This window comes from Rhinatrema bivittatum, chromosome 10 (assembly GCF_901001135.1).
Source record: "Rhinatrema bivittatum chromosome 10, aRhiBiv1.1, whole genome shotgun sequence".
Lineage (NCBI taxonomy): Eukaryota > Metazoa > Chordata > Amphibia > Gymnophiona > Rhinatrematidae > Rhinatrema > Rhinatrema bivittatum.
Window position 1 is genome coordinate 74,819,367 of NC_042624.1, and position 20,657 is coordinate 74,840,023.

Below are 20,657 nucleotides of genomic sequence, written 5' to 3' on the forward strand. Positions count from 1 at the left end.
AGAGAACTGGCTGATTTTAAGCATGCAAATTGTAAGCTATTTTTGGATCTGGCAATGTCTTTAGCTATTGTATCTGTGTAGCCCCTGTTAATCATTCTGTTCCTTGGTGACTTTGCAGATTATGACCACAGGCTGTGAGACAGTGGATATGACATTGCGGCGGAATGGCTTGGGTCAGCTTGGCTTCCACGTGAAGTACGATGGCACAGTGGCAGAAGTGGAGGACTATGGCTTTGCATGGCATGCGGGACTCCGGCAGGGAAGCCGGCTGGTCGAGATCTGCAAGGTTGCAGTGGTGACACTGACCCATGATCAGATGATTGACCTACTGCGCACTTCAGTCACTGTGAAGGTGGTCATCATACCATCACATGAGAACAGGGACCCCAGAAGGTAACAAGGCTCATCTGGTTTTTATATATAAAAAAGCATCTCACGGCATTTTACAGTTGATATCATCCTAAACTGCAGTCAGATCTCAAACTGAAAGGGAGCTTATTTGTAAAAGGTAATTCACAATATGGTTCATGAGTTATTAATATCAAGGGACTCCAGCAAATCTGTAGTTTGCTATATTCTGATGAATATTTCACTTATGTTCATCTTGAGTCTTAATAAATTAATTTTTCATTGTGTTTGGGGGTTTAAGACTTGGGTAACTACACCATTTGAACTCAGAGGGCACAAGACCATACAGATGTATTAGCAGCTGGACCCTAAATCAAGGCAGTTTGTATCTTCGGAAGGAGTCCAAGAACAAGTTTTAACCTCTTTCGTTATTCTGATACCCTTCTTCGGTAGTGTGGTGAGAGAAAGATGATTGGAGGGTGTGAAAAAAAAAAATAAGGCATTCCAGGCACATCCCAGAAATGCCTGCAGAGTTTGTGCTGGAAGTCAATAGCGCTGATGAACCTCACACGCTGGAGATGTGGCTACAGCACACAACCACTGAGAGCTGGAAACGGTCTGCAGAGTATTACCCAGGGGGATCTGCCGACTGACTGCATGCATAACACAATCTAAACAGCTTTTACTGGGGGGGGGGGGGGGGCAGTTGCTCCTAGTTTCCTTAGTACTTGGAGTTGTGCAGTTCCCCTTGTTCTGGTGTTTCTTGGTGCTGGGTTGTTGACCAAGGCAGGGCAGGAGGATTGGAGGAGGAAGCTTTCCAGGGTTTCAGTTCTGACTTCCAGTGAATTGAAGAGGCAGTTCTAAGGCATTTTCTCCATTGTTGTTGGCTGTTGCCTCCCCACCTCAAGTGCTCTTCCCATCCCCTCTGTCTGCCGCGTTGGACACTCACTGTATCATAAGCATGCAATCCTTGAAAATCTGACATCACTTGGGTCTGGTGCAGTCTTTTTAACATAACCACAGAGGCTTTGCAAGAAACATGCACTTCCTGACTGGGCCCTGCAAGGGTTTGGAGGCTGGGAAAGAAGGAAAGAAATGCCACTCCCAGGTTACGGCAGTGGGGGCTATGACGCAGTGCTCCTAGGAAGCTGGATCCTGTACATCCCAGCGGCTGTATCCGTGAACAGCAAAATACAGGAGAACCTTAAGCGGATGACACATTGACAATTTCAGAATAAATCATTCTGCTTTTAGGCAAAGGATTTCTGTGAAGTCTGCTGCTGTGTCTTGCTTTACAGACATTTGAATTGATTATAAATCTGAAAGGAAGTGTCAGAGCGCTGCCTGTCCTAACCTATCTGAGTGCAGCTTCCTGGCTTAACCACACCTGCTTTTGAGGTATCCTAAAACAAGTTCAGACACTGTAGGCACCTCCTGTGCTTGCATGAATCTGTCCTGCTCAGCCGTGGTAGTTCAAGGCTGGATTCTGCCCCTCTTGGAAGAGCGCTAGATTTATCTGCCTCTGGTCAGAATGTAGACGACAGTATGGGCCATTTAACTGCTGAATATTCAGGTACTGTAAGAGCAGGAATGTGTCTCTCTTTGTGTTTGTGTTGTGCGCTTGGTTTCAGCCTGAGAGAGACTGAGAGCGCGGGTTGTGTGTACCGGCTGCCCAAACAAGTTTATTGTTCAGGGCCTGACATTCGGTGCCTGGGCTACTCAACAATAGAATCAATCTCTCAGCAGTGGTAAGAGGATGCCTAAAACCTGCAACCTTTTTATGCAAGAGGTTTTCTAGTACTGGCTTATAGCTGTCTCACAGATGTAGGTTTGTTAATGGTGTTGGTGAGTCCCTTGTAGCTTTTTTTTTTCTCTTATGCCCTTTTTAGCCATTCACATTAATTGCGGTTGGTGCACATGACTGTAGCATTCAATTTTCAGCTTGCCTGAAAGTTTTTTTACATGCATAATTGTTAAAAATAATAAACTGCAGTGACCAGCTGATTGTAACTTGTGAACCTTTCAATGTTCTGGATCTTAGGCCAGTGGTCTAAACCAGGAATGGTATATTTTTGAAGATCTGTAATAGTGTGCAGTTTAAAAGCAGTTTTCCTTAGGCTGTAATCCTATAATGTAAAGGACACATATCTCCCCCCTCCTCCTCCCAGGCTGAAATCCTGTAAAGTTTAAACAAGAAAGCATAAGTCAGTCAATATTAAAATTTTTTATTTATTTTTTTAGACTGTCCATAGCAGGAAAAAAGTGCTAGGTGGTTTACAATGGCAGGATAATACAAAACATATAAGAAAAATCTTCACATTTAAATCTGTCACTCAAGATTTCATGATGGCTTTGGGATTTTCAAAGCATCTGCTGTGGAGGAAGCCATGTCATTGATGGCATCCATCCTATTGGACTTGAGTATAAATGCATTGAGAGCGAAGTTTTACCTCTGATCACGTTGAAAGAAGGTGCATAGAATATGTAAAAAGCTGCTGTTTCACCCAGTCTTCATTTTATTGTAACAGTGGGCAAAGTGGAACACTCCATTACTGCGTCATTTTAATTCTGTAGCATATGGGTTCGTGGTGACTGGAAATCCCCTTTTAGGTCCAGATCTTACAGGATCACCTTTAGGCAAGCTGCTCTAGGACATCAAGTAGGATCTTTATAGTGGAGGGAAGAGAGTTGTCCCTGCTACATAGAGGTTATACATGGGTATGCTGTGCCATGTACCTTCAGCCCTATAACTACAGTGCCCAGGGGGGAAGGCCTAGTTGACCGATGTAGTCGCAAACAGTAAGGGATTTCTTTTACTGCCAAAGCATTTTTCCCTTTAGTAATGACTCAGTTGCTTGCACCTGATCTTAATCTGTGCAAAACTGGCCCAGGTTGGCAGGTACTGACAGTTTGTTTCTGTCCAGTGTCCACCGACCTGTTTGAGTTGATGGGCTCACTCTAGTTCCCACAATATTGAGTTACAGCAGTCAGCCCTAATTGACGACCTTCAAACAAGGTCAAAAGTTGAATGCGTCTGAAAACTTATCTTCTCCTCTTCCCCATTATTCAGAGAGCTCATCCTTCCACAGCTTGCACTGCCATTGCCCATGCTGTACGTATTCTGAGGTGGGGAGGCACAGTATGTGCGCGTGAGAACCTGCCACCTGTGCTGTACAGGTTGGTGATAGATCAAATAATATATAAAAACGTTAATATCAAAGAAATGTTAACAAATTGTACAAAACAATACAAAAGGATTTATTAGCGGTATTCATGTTCCCACTCACTATAATCTAAAAACACTCCACTTACATTCACCATACATACTATGCATTGCTTAAAAAACTAATTTACAAAGGGACTGCCTCCCAACATGTTTCGCTATACAAAGCTGCTTCAAGAGAAGGTCCACAAAACATATCCCAGTGTAGAAATAAGTGGATACAATTCTATATTTCAGATCTCAATCACAAAATACATCTGTATCTGAAAGGAGACCCTGGATGGCTTCAAGGGAGAAAAGTCTCTCAGTGTTCTCAATCAAATCATATGTAACAATCCAACATAGCTTCGTCTTATAACATACAAAAAATGTATGCTTCTCATCTTATACGAATTCATATCAAGCAAGCACAGCGTCTCCAGTATGTCTCAAATAGGTTTAGTACAGAATCCAAATCGCATCAAAAATTCAATGTGAAAAAAACTATCGCTACGGGATCGCATGTTTATCCCATGCCCTATTTAATTCTTTGACTGTTTTTGTGTTTACCTGCTCCGGAAGGGCATTCCAGGCATCTACCACCCTCTTTCTCCATGAAGAAATATTTCCTGACATTGGTTCTGAGTCGTCCCCCCAGGAGTTTCATCTCATGTCTGTATCATATCCTAAGAACATAAGAACATAAGAACATGCCATGCTGGGTCAGACCAAGGGTCCATCAAGCCCAGCATCCTGTGTCCAACAGTGGCTAATCCAGGCCATAAGAACCTGGCAAGTACCCAAAAACTAAGTCTATTCCATGTTACCGTTGCTAGTAATAGCAGTGGATATTTTCTAAGTCAACTTAATAGCAGGTAATGGACTTCTCCTCCAAGAACTTGTCCAATCCTTTTTTAAACACAGCTATACTAACTGCACTAACCACATCCTCTGGCAACAAATTCCAGAGTTAATTGTGCGTTGAGTAAAAAAGAACTTTCTCCGATTAACACAAGAGCTCATCTTCCAGTTCTTCTCACACATGAATTCTGCCATCCTCCAGGATATTTTCATGTCTTTGCTGGCTCTTGTATTGCTTTATTCAGGAAAATAAATGTTGGCTAATGGCACCATGTAAACAACTTATCCAATTCCACTAATAAAATAAAAGCTTTGAAATTCCAGGTGAGTCTGTGTTATTTACTGTATAATAATGCAGAAGATCCTCACAACTCATTATATGTCAGTAAAATAAAATATACAGAGACAGCCTCATGACTCAATCCACAGCGCTGAGCACTTTGACACAGAAACCTTGAGAGTGCATCTCCTGTCTTGTGAGGCAAAAGAGGCTCACGTGTGAGGGACAAGTTTTGTGATTTATACAGGGAAATCGGCCTCTCTGAAACTTGTCCTCAGTGGGGATAAATGTAAGTGCAGCCTTCCATAGCACACACTCTTCTGCCCTTCTCAGCTGCCCGCACAGCATAGCTTGCACAAAGTACCCAGACGCTGTAAACGCCTTTACCTTACACTAATGTTCAACCAAACACCACTCACGTTGCTTCCTTTGAATATTAGCATAAAGTCTGCTCGCTAAAACTCCCACATACTTGATAACTATGGGGGCAATTTTAAGACCATGCAGAGGCCTTGGGTATTTTTACCTGTGGATTTAGCACCAACTTTCAACTTGAAAGTAAATAGGTATTTCCTTTTGAAAATTACTCTAGGAAAACTCCCTGTGCACTGTCACACCTGCTAATGTGCGTGAGCAGTGATGCAAGGGAAGATACATGAAAATGCAAAAACATGTGCATATGTGCAGACCTCACCCCAACTCCACCCGAGGGATGCACCTGAAGGAACTGCAAACTTAACTTTCCCCCAACATAGTGTGAGCAGTTCTGTATCAGGTAAAAAACACACTGTACAGAGAAGGAATGACAGGGGGCGGGTGACATCTAAGAGGTTACAGGACGATCCCACTGAAGATTTTCTGTACAGAGAGTAATAATGACAAGAGGACGTTGACACCTTAGAGGCTATCACGGCGATCCCTCCAGAGCTTTTCACTGTACAGAGTAACAATGACAGGAGGCAGGTGGCACTTAGAGGTTAACACGGCAATTGCTCAGAAGATTTTCCCTTTATAGAGCAGTGCTGTTTCTGGAAAATTAACAGTTTCCTCAGGACCGATTCTAGGTTAAATGGTGACCTGTGCAAAAATGGTAATTGGTGACCCCACTCCCTCCCTCCCTGTGAAAATACTGGCATCAGTTGACAGTTGTGCCATTGGTAGCAGTTTCTTCTGGGAATTTATTTATCGATTTACAATATCTTAAATTCCACTAATCAATGACTGTTCAAGGTATATTGGAACAAAATTATATGTAGTAGTTAAAACATATGTGGATAGTGATAAATTGCAGGAGGACCTTGCAAGACTGGAAGATTGGGTGTCCATATGGCAGATGACATAAAATGTAGATAAGTGCATGATGATGCATATAAGGAAAAAAGCCCAGGCTGTAATTAGACAATGTTAGCTTCCATATTAGGAGTTACCACCCAGGGAAAATATCTTGGAATCATACTGGTGAATACATTATAATTGTCAGCTCATTGTATGCAGCAGTAGTCCTAAAAAAACAATCAGAATATTAGGAATTATTAGGAAGGGAATGGTGAATAAAACAGCAAATATCATAATGCCTCTATATTACTCCATGGTGAGACTGCACCTTGAGTACTGTGTTCAGTTTTAGTGGCCGCATCTCAAAAAAGATACTGATGCACTGGAGAAGGTACAGAGAAGGGCAACCAAAGTGATAAAGGGGATGGAACAGCTCCCCTATGAGGAAAGGCTAAAGAGGTTAGGGCTATTTAGCTTGGAGAAGAGAGGGCTGAGGGTGGACATGATAGGGGTCTATAAAATCATGAAAGAATTTGGACAGGTAAATGTGAATCAGTTATTTACTCTTTTAGATAATACAAGGACCAAAAGGCATTCCATGAAGTTAGCATGTAGTGCATTTAAAACAAATCAGAGAAAATTCTTTTTCACTCAATGCACATTTAAGCTCTGGAATTAATTGCCAAAGAATGTGGTTAAGGCAGTTAGTGTAGCTGGGTTTAAAAAAGGTTTGGATAAACTCCTGTTTGACCTGTGACATCAGGGTCTGGAAGCCCTTTAAATTCTACTCCCTTGAGTCTCCCCACCCTTTCGCCTGACTCGCCGCTCCCACCACCCACCAGGGGGAACTCCGCCGCACCGACCCTTCCCATATGGTCGCCATTCCGGGATTCTGATCGGGCCAATGCAGCCTCTGTACTGAGGCCTTCCTGCTCCGCCAGCCGCACCGAGAAGCGGAGTCTGGATCCGCCGGCTCCCCCACCTACTTAGGCTTCGTAACGGCCTACCGTCGCCCGCTCACCATGCTGAGGGGTCAGCCATCGCTCCTAAAGCACCACCTACTCGGGGAGGCCTACCGACCACACCAGGCCTGGAAGCAGACTTTCCGATCCATCCCTTCACTTGCTGCGACCGAGTCCCCGCCCATTGACGCTCTCAAGGTGGTGACGCGGGACCTGTGACATCAGGGTCTGGAAGCCCTTTAAAATCAACACCTGTTAACCTTTGGCGCCTTGCGCCTGCATCGCACACTGAAGGAACATGACAAAGGGGTGTGCCCCTTAGCTCGCCCCTTTGCGCTTCCCCTTTGCACTTCCCCTTTGCGCTTCCCCTACCACGTCGTCTGCCCTCTTCCTCCCCCTCCTTTTCCTCTAACCCCCCTTCCACCCCCTCGCCTCTGCTCACCTTGCACCCTCGTGCCTTTCTTCACACTTGGATTCAGGCTCTTCTTTCCCATACCCCCCTGCTAGCCACACCGATCGCTACCTCTTCATTCCTTACCCCCCACGGCAACCTCAACAAACTCATTGCCTTTATCATACCATCCACCCATAGCTTGGATTATATTATCACAACACCCACCCCTACTTTCTTCCCCCTCCTTCCACCCCACGTCCCTGACCACCCCCCCCCCTACATTGTCTTCAGTGCCCTCATATCCCATAATTCTCCACAAGCTCTCCCGCAACGGCCATCATGCTCATACACCCAATTCCTATCCTCAACCAATGGTCCCACAACCTTAGGAAGCCTGCTAACTTACACCCCCCATGCCACAGAACCTTACTTCCTATCATGCTCTCCCCATTCACACAGTTTCTGGGCCTAACGGCCTTCACTCTCTTTCTCTGCAACTCTCAATCTGTCTAAAAAAAAATGCCCATTCTCAATGACATCCTACTAGACTATAATACTGACATACTCGCCTTAACTGAAACCTGGCTCAAGGAAACAGACACCGTCCTCCTGAACCAACTACCCCTACTCAGCTATGACATATTCTCAATACCTCGACCAAAAAGAAGAGGAGTAGGTCTCCTACTAGCAGCAAAAAAAGAGCTGAAATTTGCATCACTCCCCACAAGCACAATACCCAAACTAGAAATTGGCCTTTTGAAGTCATCCTTGCTACAGGATCACTTCCTGCTACACCAGGGTGATGTTCTCCTACTGGGAGATCTTTCTGATCCAAGGCATAACTGGGGCTGCCAGACTGGGTTTTGGCCTTGGCTACTATGTCCCAGAAAGGTCTCATCAATGTACCTCTCTGTCTGCCTCAGCTCCTCCACTACTCTAGCCTCCAGAGATTGGACTCGTTCCCTGAGAGCCAGGAGTTCTTTGCATACAATCTCTCACAGGCAGATAAAAAAATCATGCATGTGACACTCAATGCAAAAGACTAGAAAGCCTCCCTCTTGCTGCTGGACTGCTGCCTTCATCTTAGTTTAATTGAGTTTCTAGGTAAGTTTAGGCTACTAAGGGAGTTGGAATTAGAGTACTTTAATTTTAGAGGTGAATCAGCTAGTGTCCTACAAGGGGATGATTAAACTTTCAAAAAGGGCTGGCACAATAGTATGATTTAGATAAGACCCTGATTGATTTTTAATAAGAAAGTGTCTCTTGCCTAAAAATCAAGGGTTGAGTGGGTGGGAAAGACAGACACTAGAATTAACTATCTCTGGCTTGCTTATTACCTCAGACACACACAAACTCTAAAGAATATATCCCTCTATTTCACCTTTCACCAAACTTTTAATTAAACCATTAAATTATTTTAATTGAAGGATTTGAGATTCGCGCACCTAACGGCACACGCTTCCAGTCCTCTTCTACTGCAAAGGTTGCAGGGCCTCTGGAAGAGGGGGCTGTGGTTTTCAATGCAAATGAACCTTCCAGTCCTCACTACTGCAAAGGGTGCAGGGCTGCTGGAAGAGGGGGCTATGGATTTCAATCCCTGGGTCGCTTGCGGTGACCTCTAGACTCCTCTCCCTGGGGATGCTGGGAGCTGTATGCAGATGAGCCTTCTGGTCCTCACTATTGCAAGGGTGCAGGGCCTCTGAAAGCTGGGGCTATGGATTTCAATCCCTGGGTCGCTTGCGGTGACCTCTAGACTCCTCTCCCTGGGGATGCTGGGAGCTGTATGCAGATGAGCCTTCTGGTCCTCACTACTGCAGGGTGCAGGGCCTCTGAAAGCTGGGGCTGTGGATTTCAATCCCTGGATCGCTTGCGCGGAATACTTACTATCCCTTGAGTACAGTCAAGTAAAAAAGGCATCTCTGCATGTAATTTCAAATGAATTAGCGTCCTCACAGCTCACTTTGCAGAATTCTCATCAGGTAGCATATTCTACATAAAAAGACAATTAAGATGGCATTTTATTTTTCCAGCAACTATTCGCATTTCTGATGGAAATGAATTTCAGGTAAGAAACCATCTAAAGTTCAATAGTTAACAGTATGTTTTACTGTCAAAATTCCTTCCCCTCCTAACTTTTCTTTCATCTTAACAGATAATGTCTATTTTAATTCAGAAGAATTGTAGGATTTTGTGAAACAAATTATTTACCTGTTATAACATACTACACAGTCCCTTTACAGGTGCATTTAAAGAAATGGCATTGCAAAGAATTACTTTCTATAATCTTTTATAACCAGGTTAATTCTGATCAGAATTAATTGTCTTTTAATGAGTTCATATGACATAAGGAAACAACTGAAGATCCACAGTGCTGCCGCTATGTTTGAAGATCAGGCATGATGAAAGCACCTGAGGACTGTCCATGCAAGGAAGAATTCTCTTGGGCAGACCTTTTCAGCCTTTCTTGATTCAGGACAAATTGTACTAAATATTCTTAACCTCTTTAATAAAAACCATGACTGTTCCCAAGTTAACTGCTCTTTGGTAAAAGGGTCCCTGCCATGCTGTAAGTGTGTCTACTATGTGTATGCGCTACCTTTACTCTGGCTTTAACTTGAATACTTCAGTTGAAAAGTGCACTTTCTTCTACTAGGATTACAGCTGATGGCATTCTGCTATTTTTTATTTGTTTTTATTAAAAAAAAACATATTCCACACATTTCCAATTGTTCAAAGCAGATAACAAAACACTCATAAAATTGTGAAATAACATCATAGCATAAAATGGCATAAAATGAAAATAAAACAAACATAAAATAACATATTAAGATAGCTTAGAGTTTCTTACTACTATTAGGATGATAATATGTCAGTGGACACTTTTGTGAATGTGATGCAGGTCCAAATGGCTTATACTTAGCCTCTACCTATAGAAAACAATACTGGTTTCAGCAGTAGAAGATGTGTAAATTGGATGTGTGCCTTGATGCTGCCAGCAGTGACATCTAGTGGGTATAAAGGGTGAGACTTTTTTTTTGCCCAGCGTTTCTGGGAAGCAGACTTTCTGACTTCTTTCTGTTTGGTTTTCTTCCCTGTTGCAGAAGTCATTTTTCTCATGAAGGGATTAAATCAGTCACTTAAATCTTATGCTTAAGGCATAGCTCCCCAGCTTTTTTTTTTTTTTTGAAAGCTCCTGGGAGGAATCATGGGGGCAGTATGAGAAAGAACAGCCTGCCTTTGGAAGTAGGGCTGCCAACTGGTTCCAGATTTTCAAGACAGAAGATATTTGATTTGGCTATGAGTAGATGTGGGCATGAGGAGGTGTAAAGTTATCAGGGAACTTTAGTTCAAATCTTATTATTAATTATCAGGTAAGTAGTCATTTCTCCTATAATATCAAACTCTTTGTTTTATGTGGTAATGACTGTAAATATAAATCCCCAAACCTTCAGTCATATCTAATCTCTCAGCATACTTTTCCATAACACAAACATGATGTATGTTGTTTCTTAGTTGTGACAGTGCAGGGGCATCCAGTAGTAGCCATTTTTGCAAAATAGACCTTTTTGCCAATAATAAGACTTTCCACCCCCACAGTCTGTCATATTTATCTTTAAAGATAATATCCTTCACATCATCAAAAAGAAAGACAGACGCTTCCAATGGTAACATCACTCCTGTTATCTTACAAATGTAATGTTGCACTTTTTCCTCAAAACTGATGGGTAGTGCACTGCACCCCTACATTTAATGTATATATCAGACTGGGAAATATTTAACTAATATGGATATTTATTTATTTATTTATTTATTTATTTATTTGCTTTTATATACCGACATTCAATCGAGATATCACATCGGTTTACATATAACTGAACAAATAAGTCAAGATCTGCTTATCATTGTAACATGGTAACTTTGTATAAAAGATGGAGAGAACATTTATATTATAACATTATAACATTTTAACTTGGGGAGGTAAGTTATAGATTACGATCTAAATGGGGTCTTAGAGTGGTTAGCTGGGGGTGGAGATATGGGAACGCTTTGGGGTGTGGGGGGGGGGGGAGGAAGGAAGGGATGGAGGGGGTGTGGGGGGGGTGGGAAGGGCGATTAGTTGGGGGGCTGGAGGGTGGAATTTGGGTAAGAAGATGACAGTTAGGGATTCATTTTCATGGCAGAGATGAGTCCGGGGGTGCTAAGTATCTGGCGGGATATATGAAGTATTTCAGTTTTGTTTTGGTTGAGGCAGAGTGATAATTGTGATAACAGATGAGTTATTTTTGTGCTAAGTTGGTTCCATCCGTCTAGGGTGTGCTCACTGGTTTTGTTTATGGGGAGTAATAATTGAATGTCGTCTGCGTATACAAAATAAGTGAGGTGTAACTCTGAGAGGAATTTGCAGAGTGGGAGGAGTTAATGTTGAATAGGGTGGAGGATAGGGAAGATCCTTGTGGGACACCGTGTGTAAGTGGTATTCGGGAGGATTCTGATGTGTTTATTTTAACGTTGTAGGATCTGTTTGTGAGGTATGATTTGAATCATTTGATTGTGGTGTCTCGCAGTCCGATTTCTTTGCGTCTGATGAGGAGTGTTCTTTGGTTGATGGTGTCAAATGCGGCAGATATGTCAAGGAGTATCAAGAGGTATGATTGGCTATGGTCGAGTCCTCTGAGGATGGTATCGGTGAGTGTAAGAAGGAGTGTTTCAGTGCTGAAAAGTTTTCTGAAGCCATGCTGAGCAGGTTGAAGGATGTTATGGGCTTCGAGGTGTTCCGTGAGTTGATTGTTGACCGTTTTTTCAAGGATTTTCGCTATGAACGGGAGGTTGGATACTGGTCTGTAGTTAGCTGGATCGGATTTGTCAAGTTGAGGTTTTTTTATGATTGGTTTGATTATGGCATTTTGAGTTCATCAGGGAATATTCCTTGCTCGAGTGATAGATTGATGATGTCGGTTATGGGTTTGGTGATGGTCTTGCTGATGAGTTTTAGGGTTTTGATGGGGATGGGGTCTAAGGGGTGGGAGGCAGGGTTGATTTTTTTGATGATGGGTTCTATTTCTGTCGATGCAACGGGGATGAATTGGAACCATGTGGTGTTGAGCTGGAGAGTTTCTGTTGCGTCAGGGTGGACAGGGGGAATTTGGCGATGATGGTGTTGACTTTGTCTTTGAAGAAGTATGCTAGCTTTTTGCTGGAGATGGTGGGGGTGTCCAGGGTTGAGTCACTCAGGGTTGGGTTGGTTAGGTCTTTGACGTAGGAGAAAAGGGTCCTGGGGTTGAATTGGTATTCATGTATCTTTGTTGTATAGAAGTTTCGTTTTGCTGTGTTGAGATCCAATGCATATTTGTGAAGTAATGTTCTGTATCTGTCTTTCAGTTCTGTTGTTGGGGTTTTTATCCATAGTTTTTCCATTTGTCTTAGGGTTCGCTTTGAGTTTTTTAGTTCTGGGGTGTACCATGGGGATTTGGGTTTCGTGGAGGCTTTGATTACTTTTCTTACTGTGGGGCATAGTGATTTGGCTATATCTGCGTTGACGGAGATCCAGGAGTTTGTGGGCAGAGTTTGGCGTCGCTTTTGTCGAGGGACTTTAGGGCCTCAGGGTAGTAGGTCAGTGAGGGTCATCGCTGGAGCATGGTTTGGTGAAACTTTGATAATATGAGAAAAATTGTTAGAAAAAAACTGAAAGGATCAGCTACAAAAGTAAAAAATGTCCAAGAGGCGTGGTCATTGTTAAAAAACACCATTCTAGAAGCACAGTCCAGATGTATTCCACATATTAAGAAAGGTGGAAAGAAGGCAAAACGATTACCGGCATGGTTTAAAAGAGGAGGTGAAAGAAGCTATTTTAGCCAAAAGATCTTCATTCACAAATTGGAAGAAGGATCCAACAGAAAGAAAATAGGATAAGCATAAACGTTGGCAAGTTAAATGTAAGACATTGATAAGACGGCTAAGAGAGAAATTTGAAAAGATGTTGGCTGTAGAGGCAAAAACTCACAGTAAAAACGTTTTAAAATATATCCGAAGCACAAGGAGCCTATCTCTCTCAAAGTGTGGTCATCGACCTCCTGCTTGGAACTCAGCTCACCGATTGTAAAGAAACGGTTTATTTCTGCTGTTTTTCGGAGGGTCATCATGCTTCACACTTTAGTGGCTGACTCAGTCAGTGCTCCAAAACATAATTTTCACTTACAAATTGTTGCAAGTTAAAGCAGACTTTAAAACATATGGTTGGAGCACTCAATGTTTGCTGCCATCTTGATATCAATGGCAACACTTCTTTACCACTGCCTCCTTTTTCCTAAGGGTTATTTCTCTCCCTATGTAGTCTAGCATTCTTCTGGCTCTGGCCACTTCCTTATCATTATTTTGCCTCTTTGAGATCATCAGACTTATCACCTCACAATCTCTCTCCTGGTCCATGCATATCAGCTTCTCACCACAAATCGCGTATTGCTTGCTCAGATTTCGGCATCCCAAATGCTTGATTCTGTACTTTTTCACATTGAATCAACTTAAACGTGGTGATGAACATCATTCCTTTTTTCCTGTTTCCCTCCAGAAACTACTTGCGCTAGTAAAATGACATGCCATAAATAACAAAGGTGACTGCAGCTATCTCTGAAATGCTAGTCGTTTACGTGAATTTGTTACTCTAGTTTCCCTTTGTTAAATTGTAAACCGATCCGATATGGTAATTTACTATGAAGGTCGGTATAAAAAACTGTTAAATAAATAAATAAATATGTTGGAAACTGGGACAATATAAAAGACTTTCTACTTATTATAATGCTTTAAGTTTATTATGCACAATGCAATGCATTTTAAATGTTTTGAAAGGTTTGTCCCTCTTTCATCTCCAAAGGTTAGCACGACGGGGGCTTTTCTAGCATGCCATCTCTGACAATGGCATCTTTGATGTCTACCAGTACCCGATGTTTGGTGTTTCAGCTACTTGGTCCAGCTATCTGGAATGCAATCCCCACAGACTTGTGAGAGGAAGCAAAGTATTTGTGCTTCATAAAAAAAAAGGGTGAAGTTGTGGCTGTTTCCTTAGGCATATGGCAATGAGAGGCTGATATCCATCTGTTACGTGGAGAATTGCATGCACATTATGATTTCCAACAAAGGGGAGGGGGAATATGGGGAGTATGAGTTAGTGGAGGTTTAAATTGTCCTAATTTTTATGGTACTAGTTTATTGAAATGTTAGTATGTTTTGTTTTGTAAAATTAAATTTGTTATGTTATTTATTGTAATCCACCTTGATGCCGGTGCTAATAGGTGAAATATAAGCATATAAGAACATTAGATATTCTATGCTAGCTCAGACCAAGGTCCATTGAACCAAGCATCCTAGCTCCAATTGTGGCCAGTCTGGGTCAAAAGAAACATATAGAAAAGATCCTGAAAGTAGATCTATTCCTTATTGCTCACCACCAGGGTAAGTGATAGCTTTCCCAAATCTACCTGGCTATTAATTCTTTATGGACTTTTTCCTCCAGGAACGTGTCCAAACCTCTTTTAAACCCTGCCATTCTAATCGCCTTAATCACATCCACCAGCAACAAATTCTATAGCTTGATTACACTTTGAATGAAAAACTATTTTCTATGATTTGTTTTAAATCTGCCAGTTGTTAGTTATGGTGATGGGGGTGGTGGTGAAAGACTATTGTGGCACGAACCAGGAGAGGGACCTTGGGGTGATTGTGTCTGGTGATCTGACTGAAGGTGGCGAAGCAAAGTGACAATGTGATAGCTAAAGCCAGAAAGATGCTGGGCTGCGTAGGGAGAGGTATAACTAGCAGGGAATGGAAATGATAATGCTCTTGCACAGATACTTGGTGAGGCCTCACCTGGAGCACTGTCTTCAGTTCTAGAAACCATATCCCAAAAAGGATAGAGACAGAATGGAAACTGTTTGGAGGAAGGCTACCAAAATATTGCGTGGTCTGTTTCAGAAAACCTACAAGGAGAGGCTGAAGGATCTAAATATGTACATCATGGAGGAGAGGAGGTGCAGGGGAGATTTGATACAGAACTTCAGATATCTGACAGGTATCCACAATGCTCAAACTTCAAACCTTTTCTTTTGAAAAGGGAAGAGTAGAACCAGTGGTCATGATTTAAAATTGCAGAGGGGATGACTAAGAACCGATATCAGGAAATATTTCTTCAGGAAGAGGGTGGTGATTGCCTGGAATACCCTCCCAGGAGAGGTGGAAAAGACAAGAACAGTTAATGGATTCAAAAGAGATGGGACAAACACTGTGAGTCCCTAAAGACCTAAAGAAAAGGATGGTATAACATTTTTGCATGGGGGTAACTTGCATGGAGTGGAAGTTACTACCCTTAACAGAAAGCATGGGGGTAACCTGCACAGAGCAACAATTACTACCCTTAACAAAAAGCATATGGGGTAACCTGCATGGGGGTAATCTGGATGGAGCAGCAGATATTACCATAAGCAAATTTCTGGGCAGACTAGATGGACCAGTTGGTCTTTTTCTGCCATCATTACTATGTTACTATGAGCACCTCTTTTATCCCTTGATTATCGAATGACCCAAGTGATTTCCTCACAGCTTTTTGCTTCAAATGCACTTGAGCACTTTTATAAATTAAGTCTTACCTCTATGACAAGTTTCTTTTCAATTTCTTTCTTGGTCTGCCTTTTTACTGTTTTACATCTAACTTGTCCATGCTTATGATGTTTCCTATGTCCTAATTTGGGTCTGTTTTCCATTTTTCAAAAGATGCCCTTTTGGCTTTAATTGCCTCGTTCACCTCACCATTAAACCATGCAGGCTTCTTTGACCTTTTTAATACATAGAATACATTTTATCTGGCTTCCAAGATAGCATTTTAAGCAGTCTCCACATAGTATTAATTCAAATTTGCAAACTATTTTCCCAGCACACAGATACCCTAAGCATAATTATTTAAATCTCAAAATGCACAGAGAATTACTTGAAACTTGCAAACTAATTTCCAAACACACAGTATTTATGCATATTAATAGATCAACTCTCAAATACATTATTTTGCAAGATTTAAATATGAACTTTCCCCAGGAAGCCAATACTTACCCTGTTCACCCACTAGCAACTGCAGCTTCTGCTATCAGCACTCCTTCAGGATTATCACATTTTAGTAAATGAAATGAAATGAAAAATCCTTCACATAAATATAAGATGAAGCATAAAACAAATTCCGTTGACCCTGCCAAACCTGACTAGATTTTGATTGTTTTTGGGGGGAAAGAGGGAATTGAAATTAATACAATATGATGCTAGTTTTCGATGGGCTGCATATGGCTCAATTCTGCAGGGTTTGTTTAGCTTGAATATTTATAGTGGATTTATGCACATAGGCCTGGATTCACTATTCTCGCAGAGAATAATGAATCACGCGGTACCGGGGGGCCGAAGTGGGGGGCGGGCCGGCTTTCGCACCCACCGAGAAAGTTGGCGCTATTGGGCGCGCTACTGGCGGTGATAAGGAGTCTTACCTTTCGCCGTCAGCGAAGTCGTCGCGGAGTTCACCCCGACACCGCCCCGATCCAGGTATCACATGCAAAAAGTCCCTTTTCACATGTGATCCCTTTAGAAAATGACCCCCATAAACCTGCTTTGAAATTTTGCAGGTGGTACACTGAACCTCTTGTGATACACACAGATAAAGTAATACTTGCTTGAGAGCAAGTGTAACTTGGTGCATGTGGATATCCCTGCCCCAACTCATCCTCTGGTATGCCTACATTCAATGTACACAAAAGTACATGTGAAATTGTGTTCCACACCTACTTTTAAACGCATAGACTCCAAATGAATTTTCAAATGGCTTTTTGAAAGTCGGACGCTAAATCATTTCCTCCCTAGCATCTCCACCTTCTTCCATGTAGAACAGTAAATGAAACATAATTATGATGCATTCATCCAGAAGTTTCAAATGTACTATATTTTAATTAAAAAAATTTAAAACCTAACAAGCTTGCATGAATATATATATATATATGTACACAAATGCATTTTGACAACTTCTTGTCAGTGGTACAAAACATAAAAAATGAACAGAGAATAATTACAAGTCCCATGTTTATTATTCTGCAAAGCTCATTTCCTCTGGAGTGAAGAGTTTCTCTTCTTTTGCTTTGTTAAAAGCTTTGTAGCAGGTAATGAAAGTGACATTGCTAATCTTCCATGCCCTGGAATTTTATATATGTATGAAATAAACATTGATCTTAAAGATAATTTTGCAGCAGTTCAAGTAGAGGAACAGAAAAATACAGATTTAATGACATTTTAGGTCTGCCATTCCCCTCCTTTCCCTACTCAGGAATCAAGTAACCGGAGGTTTCATTCTCTATCACTCTGCCTCCCTCCTACTCTATGGAGGTCACACCTTCTTACTTCTGTCTGGTCATCCTGACACCTTGCCACCACTGCAGGATTCTAATTTTAGCCCATGACGTTCAAACTTTTTAATCCCTATAGGATCTCCCTGTCTCCCTCTCCAGCCCTTCCAAAATCTTCTTATTCCACATTTGTTATATTTCACTCCTGAAGGCTTTGTCTTCTTACCTCTATGGCAGGGTAATTCTCACTCCTTGGAATTCATACTTTCCCACTCCATGGAATTCACATCTTCCAAACCATATAGGGTTCTTCATCTCAAACCTTCTATCCTGCATTTTTTTCTTCCTCTACAGGATTTGTTGTCCTAATGCATGCAGTTCCTATATTCTCACTCCTGCTAAGTTTTTCTTATTTCCCTAGATCCCATACTTTTCCCCCCCCGCAGAGCTTTTCTTCCCAACCCATACCGCTGACCCCTATTCAATCCATAGAATTTACAATCTCCCATCTTTCCATCCAGAATTCTTTTCATCCTCTGGATGTTACAACCTCCCCCACAACTCCACAATTCTGCTTCTCATCCCATGGAGCTTAACATTTCCACTGATGGGGGGGATTTCTGCTTCTCATCATCTAAACCTCACACTTTCCCACCCCAGCATGATTTATCTTTCCAACTTATGGTTCTCAGACCTTCCCATCCTGGAAGAATCTTATTCCAAGTGCATTCCATTTTGTAGGAGCTTTCATTTCTGAAGATCCCCCAGTAAATATCGAAAGAAGGAAAGTCTCAACTAGCTGGACTGGCAGAGAACAGGAGGAGAATGTGACATAACTGACAACACAGTGATGTGAAAGAACGATATAAAGACTGGGGCGTTTTTAATGTGAAGAGGGGACCTTGAGAGAAGAGTGAGGTGGCCAAAGACTAGGAGGGGGCTGGAAGCTATGGTATATACTTTTATCCAGACAGCTTTGTAGGTTTATTTTATTGTCATGACATAAAAAAAGAAGTATAAGATGTTAAGTGGAGAAGCTCATAGTATACTGAGCAAAGCTGGAAGGAAAACTGTAGAACCAGACGGAAGCATTATCACAAAGGAGAAAGGAGCTTAACCAGGTTCGTTTGTTATCCTGCTCTTGTCCATATTCTGCCAGTAAATAATCCTCTTTTCTGCAGATTATTTGGGAAGCAGGATACTTTACAAATATTCCTTTGTATACTGGAGCCATATATTTAGTTGACAGTTGGCACTTGGTTCCTCTGTAGACTGTATTCCTTTGCCTTCAGCCTCAGGTTGGCGATACTGTTTGCCATGTTCATGCCCTGGGCAGGATTAGGGTTGGCACAAGCGGAGGAATAAGTAGCTATGGCACTGTGGAAACATGAATAAAAATAATTATAATTTTGCTCTAACTCAGCGCTATTCTGTTCTGTCAAAACTACTGAAAGAGCATTTAAATGACATCTCAAATGGCTTTTGGCCTTCCATCTCCCAGAACATCTGAGGCATATTAAAAGGGCCAAGTATAGCACTTTCTGATTTTTTTCTTTATAGTTTCTTAACAGTTCTAAAATAACTTTGAACATTGAACTTTGAGAGAATTATGTCTGCTAATATACTCAGGTGAAGTCTCTTGAAATTGTTCTCTGCCCAAAGAGAACAAGGCCCGGAGCCAACATATTGCAAATAAAAGAACTCCTTTAATAACAGGAACTAGGAAACAATAGCACAACACTAGGAATATTATCACTGTTATACATTATTTAATTCATGTATTTAATTCAATAAGTCACCACTCTCTGTTTAACTATTGATATTTTTACCTCAATATAATATGTTTCCTACATGTTACCCATATGCTATCCATAAATATGATACCATTATGTTATCTTTCGATATTTTTCCCTCAATTTAATGTTTCCCTCAATTTAATGTTTCCTTCCACCCTCCCTTTCCGCGCGTATCTTGTAAAATCCGGGGTCGGCTCGCGCAAGGCTGCGCAAAATCGGCAGCCTGCGCGCGCCGAGCCGCTCAGCCTGCCTCCGTTCCCTCCGAGGCCGTCCGAAATCAGAGCGGCCTCGGAGGGAACTTTCCTTCCGCGTCCCCCCACCTTCCCCTCCCTTCCCCTACCTACCCACCCCCCCCCGGCCCTATCTAAAAACCCCCCCACCTTTGTTGGCAGATTTACGCCTGCCAAAAGGAGGTGTAAATCTGTGCGCGCCAGCGAGCTGCTGGCGCGCCATCACCCAACCTGGGGGCTGGTCCGGAGGCCCCAACCACGCCCCCGGGTTGGCCTCCCGCCCCGACACGCCTCCCGCCCCGCCCCGAAATTTGTGCCGCCCACCCGACACACCTCTGACACGCCCCCTTTGCAAAGCCCCGGGACTTATGCGTGTCCCGGGGCTTGCGCATGCCGCCGAGCCTATGCAAAATAGGCTCGGTGTGTGCAGGGGGGGTTTGGGGTAGGTTTTCGGGGGGTACGCACGTATCTTACGCGCGTACCCCTTTGAAAATCTACTCCTATATGTTAATCAATACATCTTTATACAATGTTAACTACTGATATTTTTACCCTTAATATAATATGGTTATCTCTCACCTACTATTCCTTTCCTGTTACCCTTCTCTTTCCGTTAACCAAGTTCTTGTAGCCCCCTGTTCTATGTAACTTATCATTCCTTTCTAAGTTTTAATACCCCTGTACCATATCAACTGATGTGATATGCTACATGAATGTCGGTATAGAAAAGTTTTAAATAAATAAATATTTAATTCGAATGTTTTGAGGATATTTAAATATTTTGAAAATGTTGAGATGTGCAGCCATTTTCTGGTACATACGCATTTTGTTATAAAGTTAATTTTGGGGTCTAACCTTTTTCTAATTGTTTTCATTATATTGCTACTTGTTAAAGTGTGTGTGTGTGTATGTGTTAGTGTTATGTGGACTAGCTTGAGTTTTTAGCTT

The 20,657-nt window shown here is 42.1% G+C and overlaps 1 protein-coding gene and 1 long non-coding RNA gene across 4 annotated transcripts in view; one reads left to right on the forward strand and one right to left on the reverse strand.

The window, feature by feature from the left end:
• Positions 1-1,793: 1,793 nt before the first annotated feature.
• Positions 1,794-20,657, forward strand: part of LOC115100219 — a 53,168-nt gene continuing 34,304 nt past the window's right edge. For both annotated transcript variants that reach the window (XR_003859001.1, XR_003859000.1), the window contains exon 1: positions 1,794-1,921. This is a non-coding gene — a long non-coding RNA (uncharacterized LOC115100219). The remainder of the gene's footprint in view (positions 1,922-20,657) is intronic.
• The window catches only part of PRRX1 (paired related homeobox 1), a 117,262-nt gene continuing 113,879 nt past the window's right edge, over positions 17,275-20,657 (reverse strand). The window contains exon 4 of one of the 2 annotated variants that reach the window (XM_029618546.1): positions 17,275-19,060. In XM_029618546.1, the coding sequence (XP_029474406.1) occupies positions 18,922-19,060 (139 nt within the window). In that variant the 3' untranslated portion in view covers positions 17,275-18,921. The remainder of the gene's footprint in view (positions 19,061-20,657) is intronic. The other variant, XM_029618547.1, reaches the window with a different exon arrangement.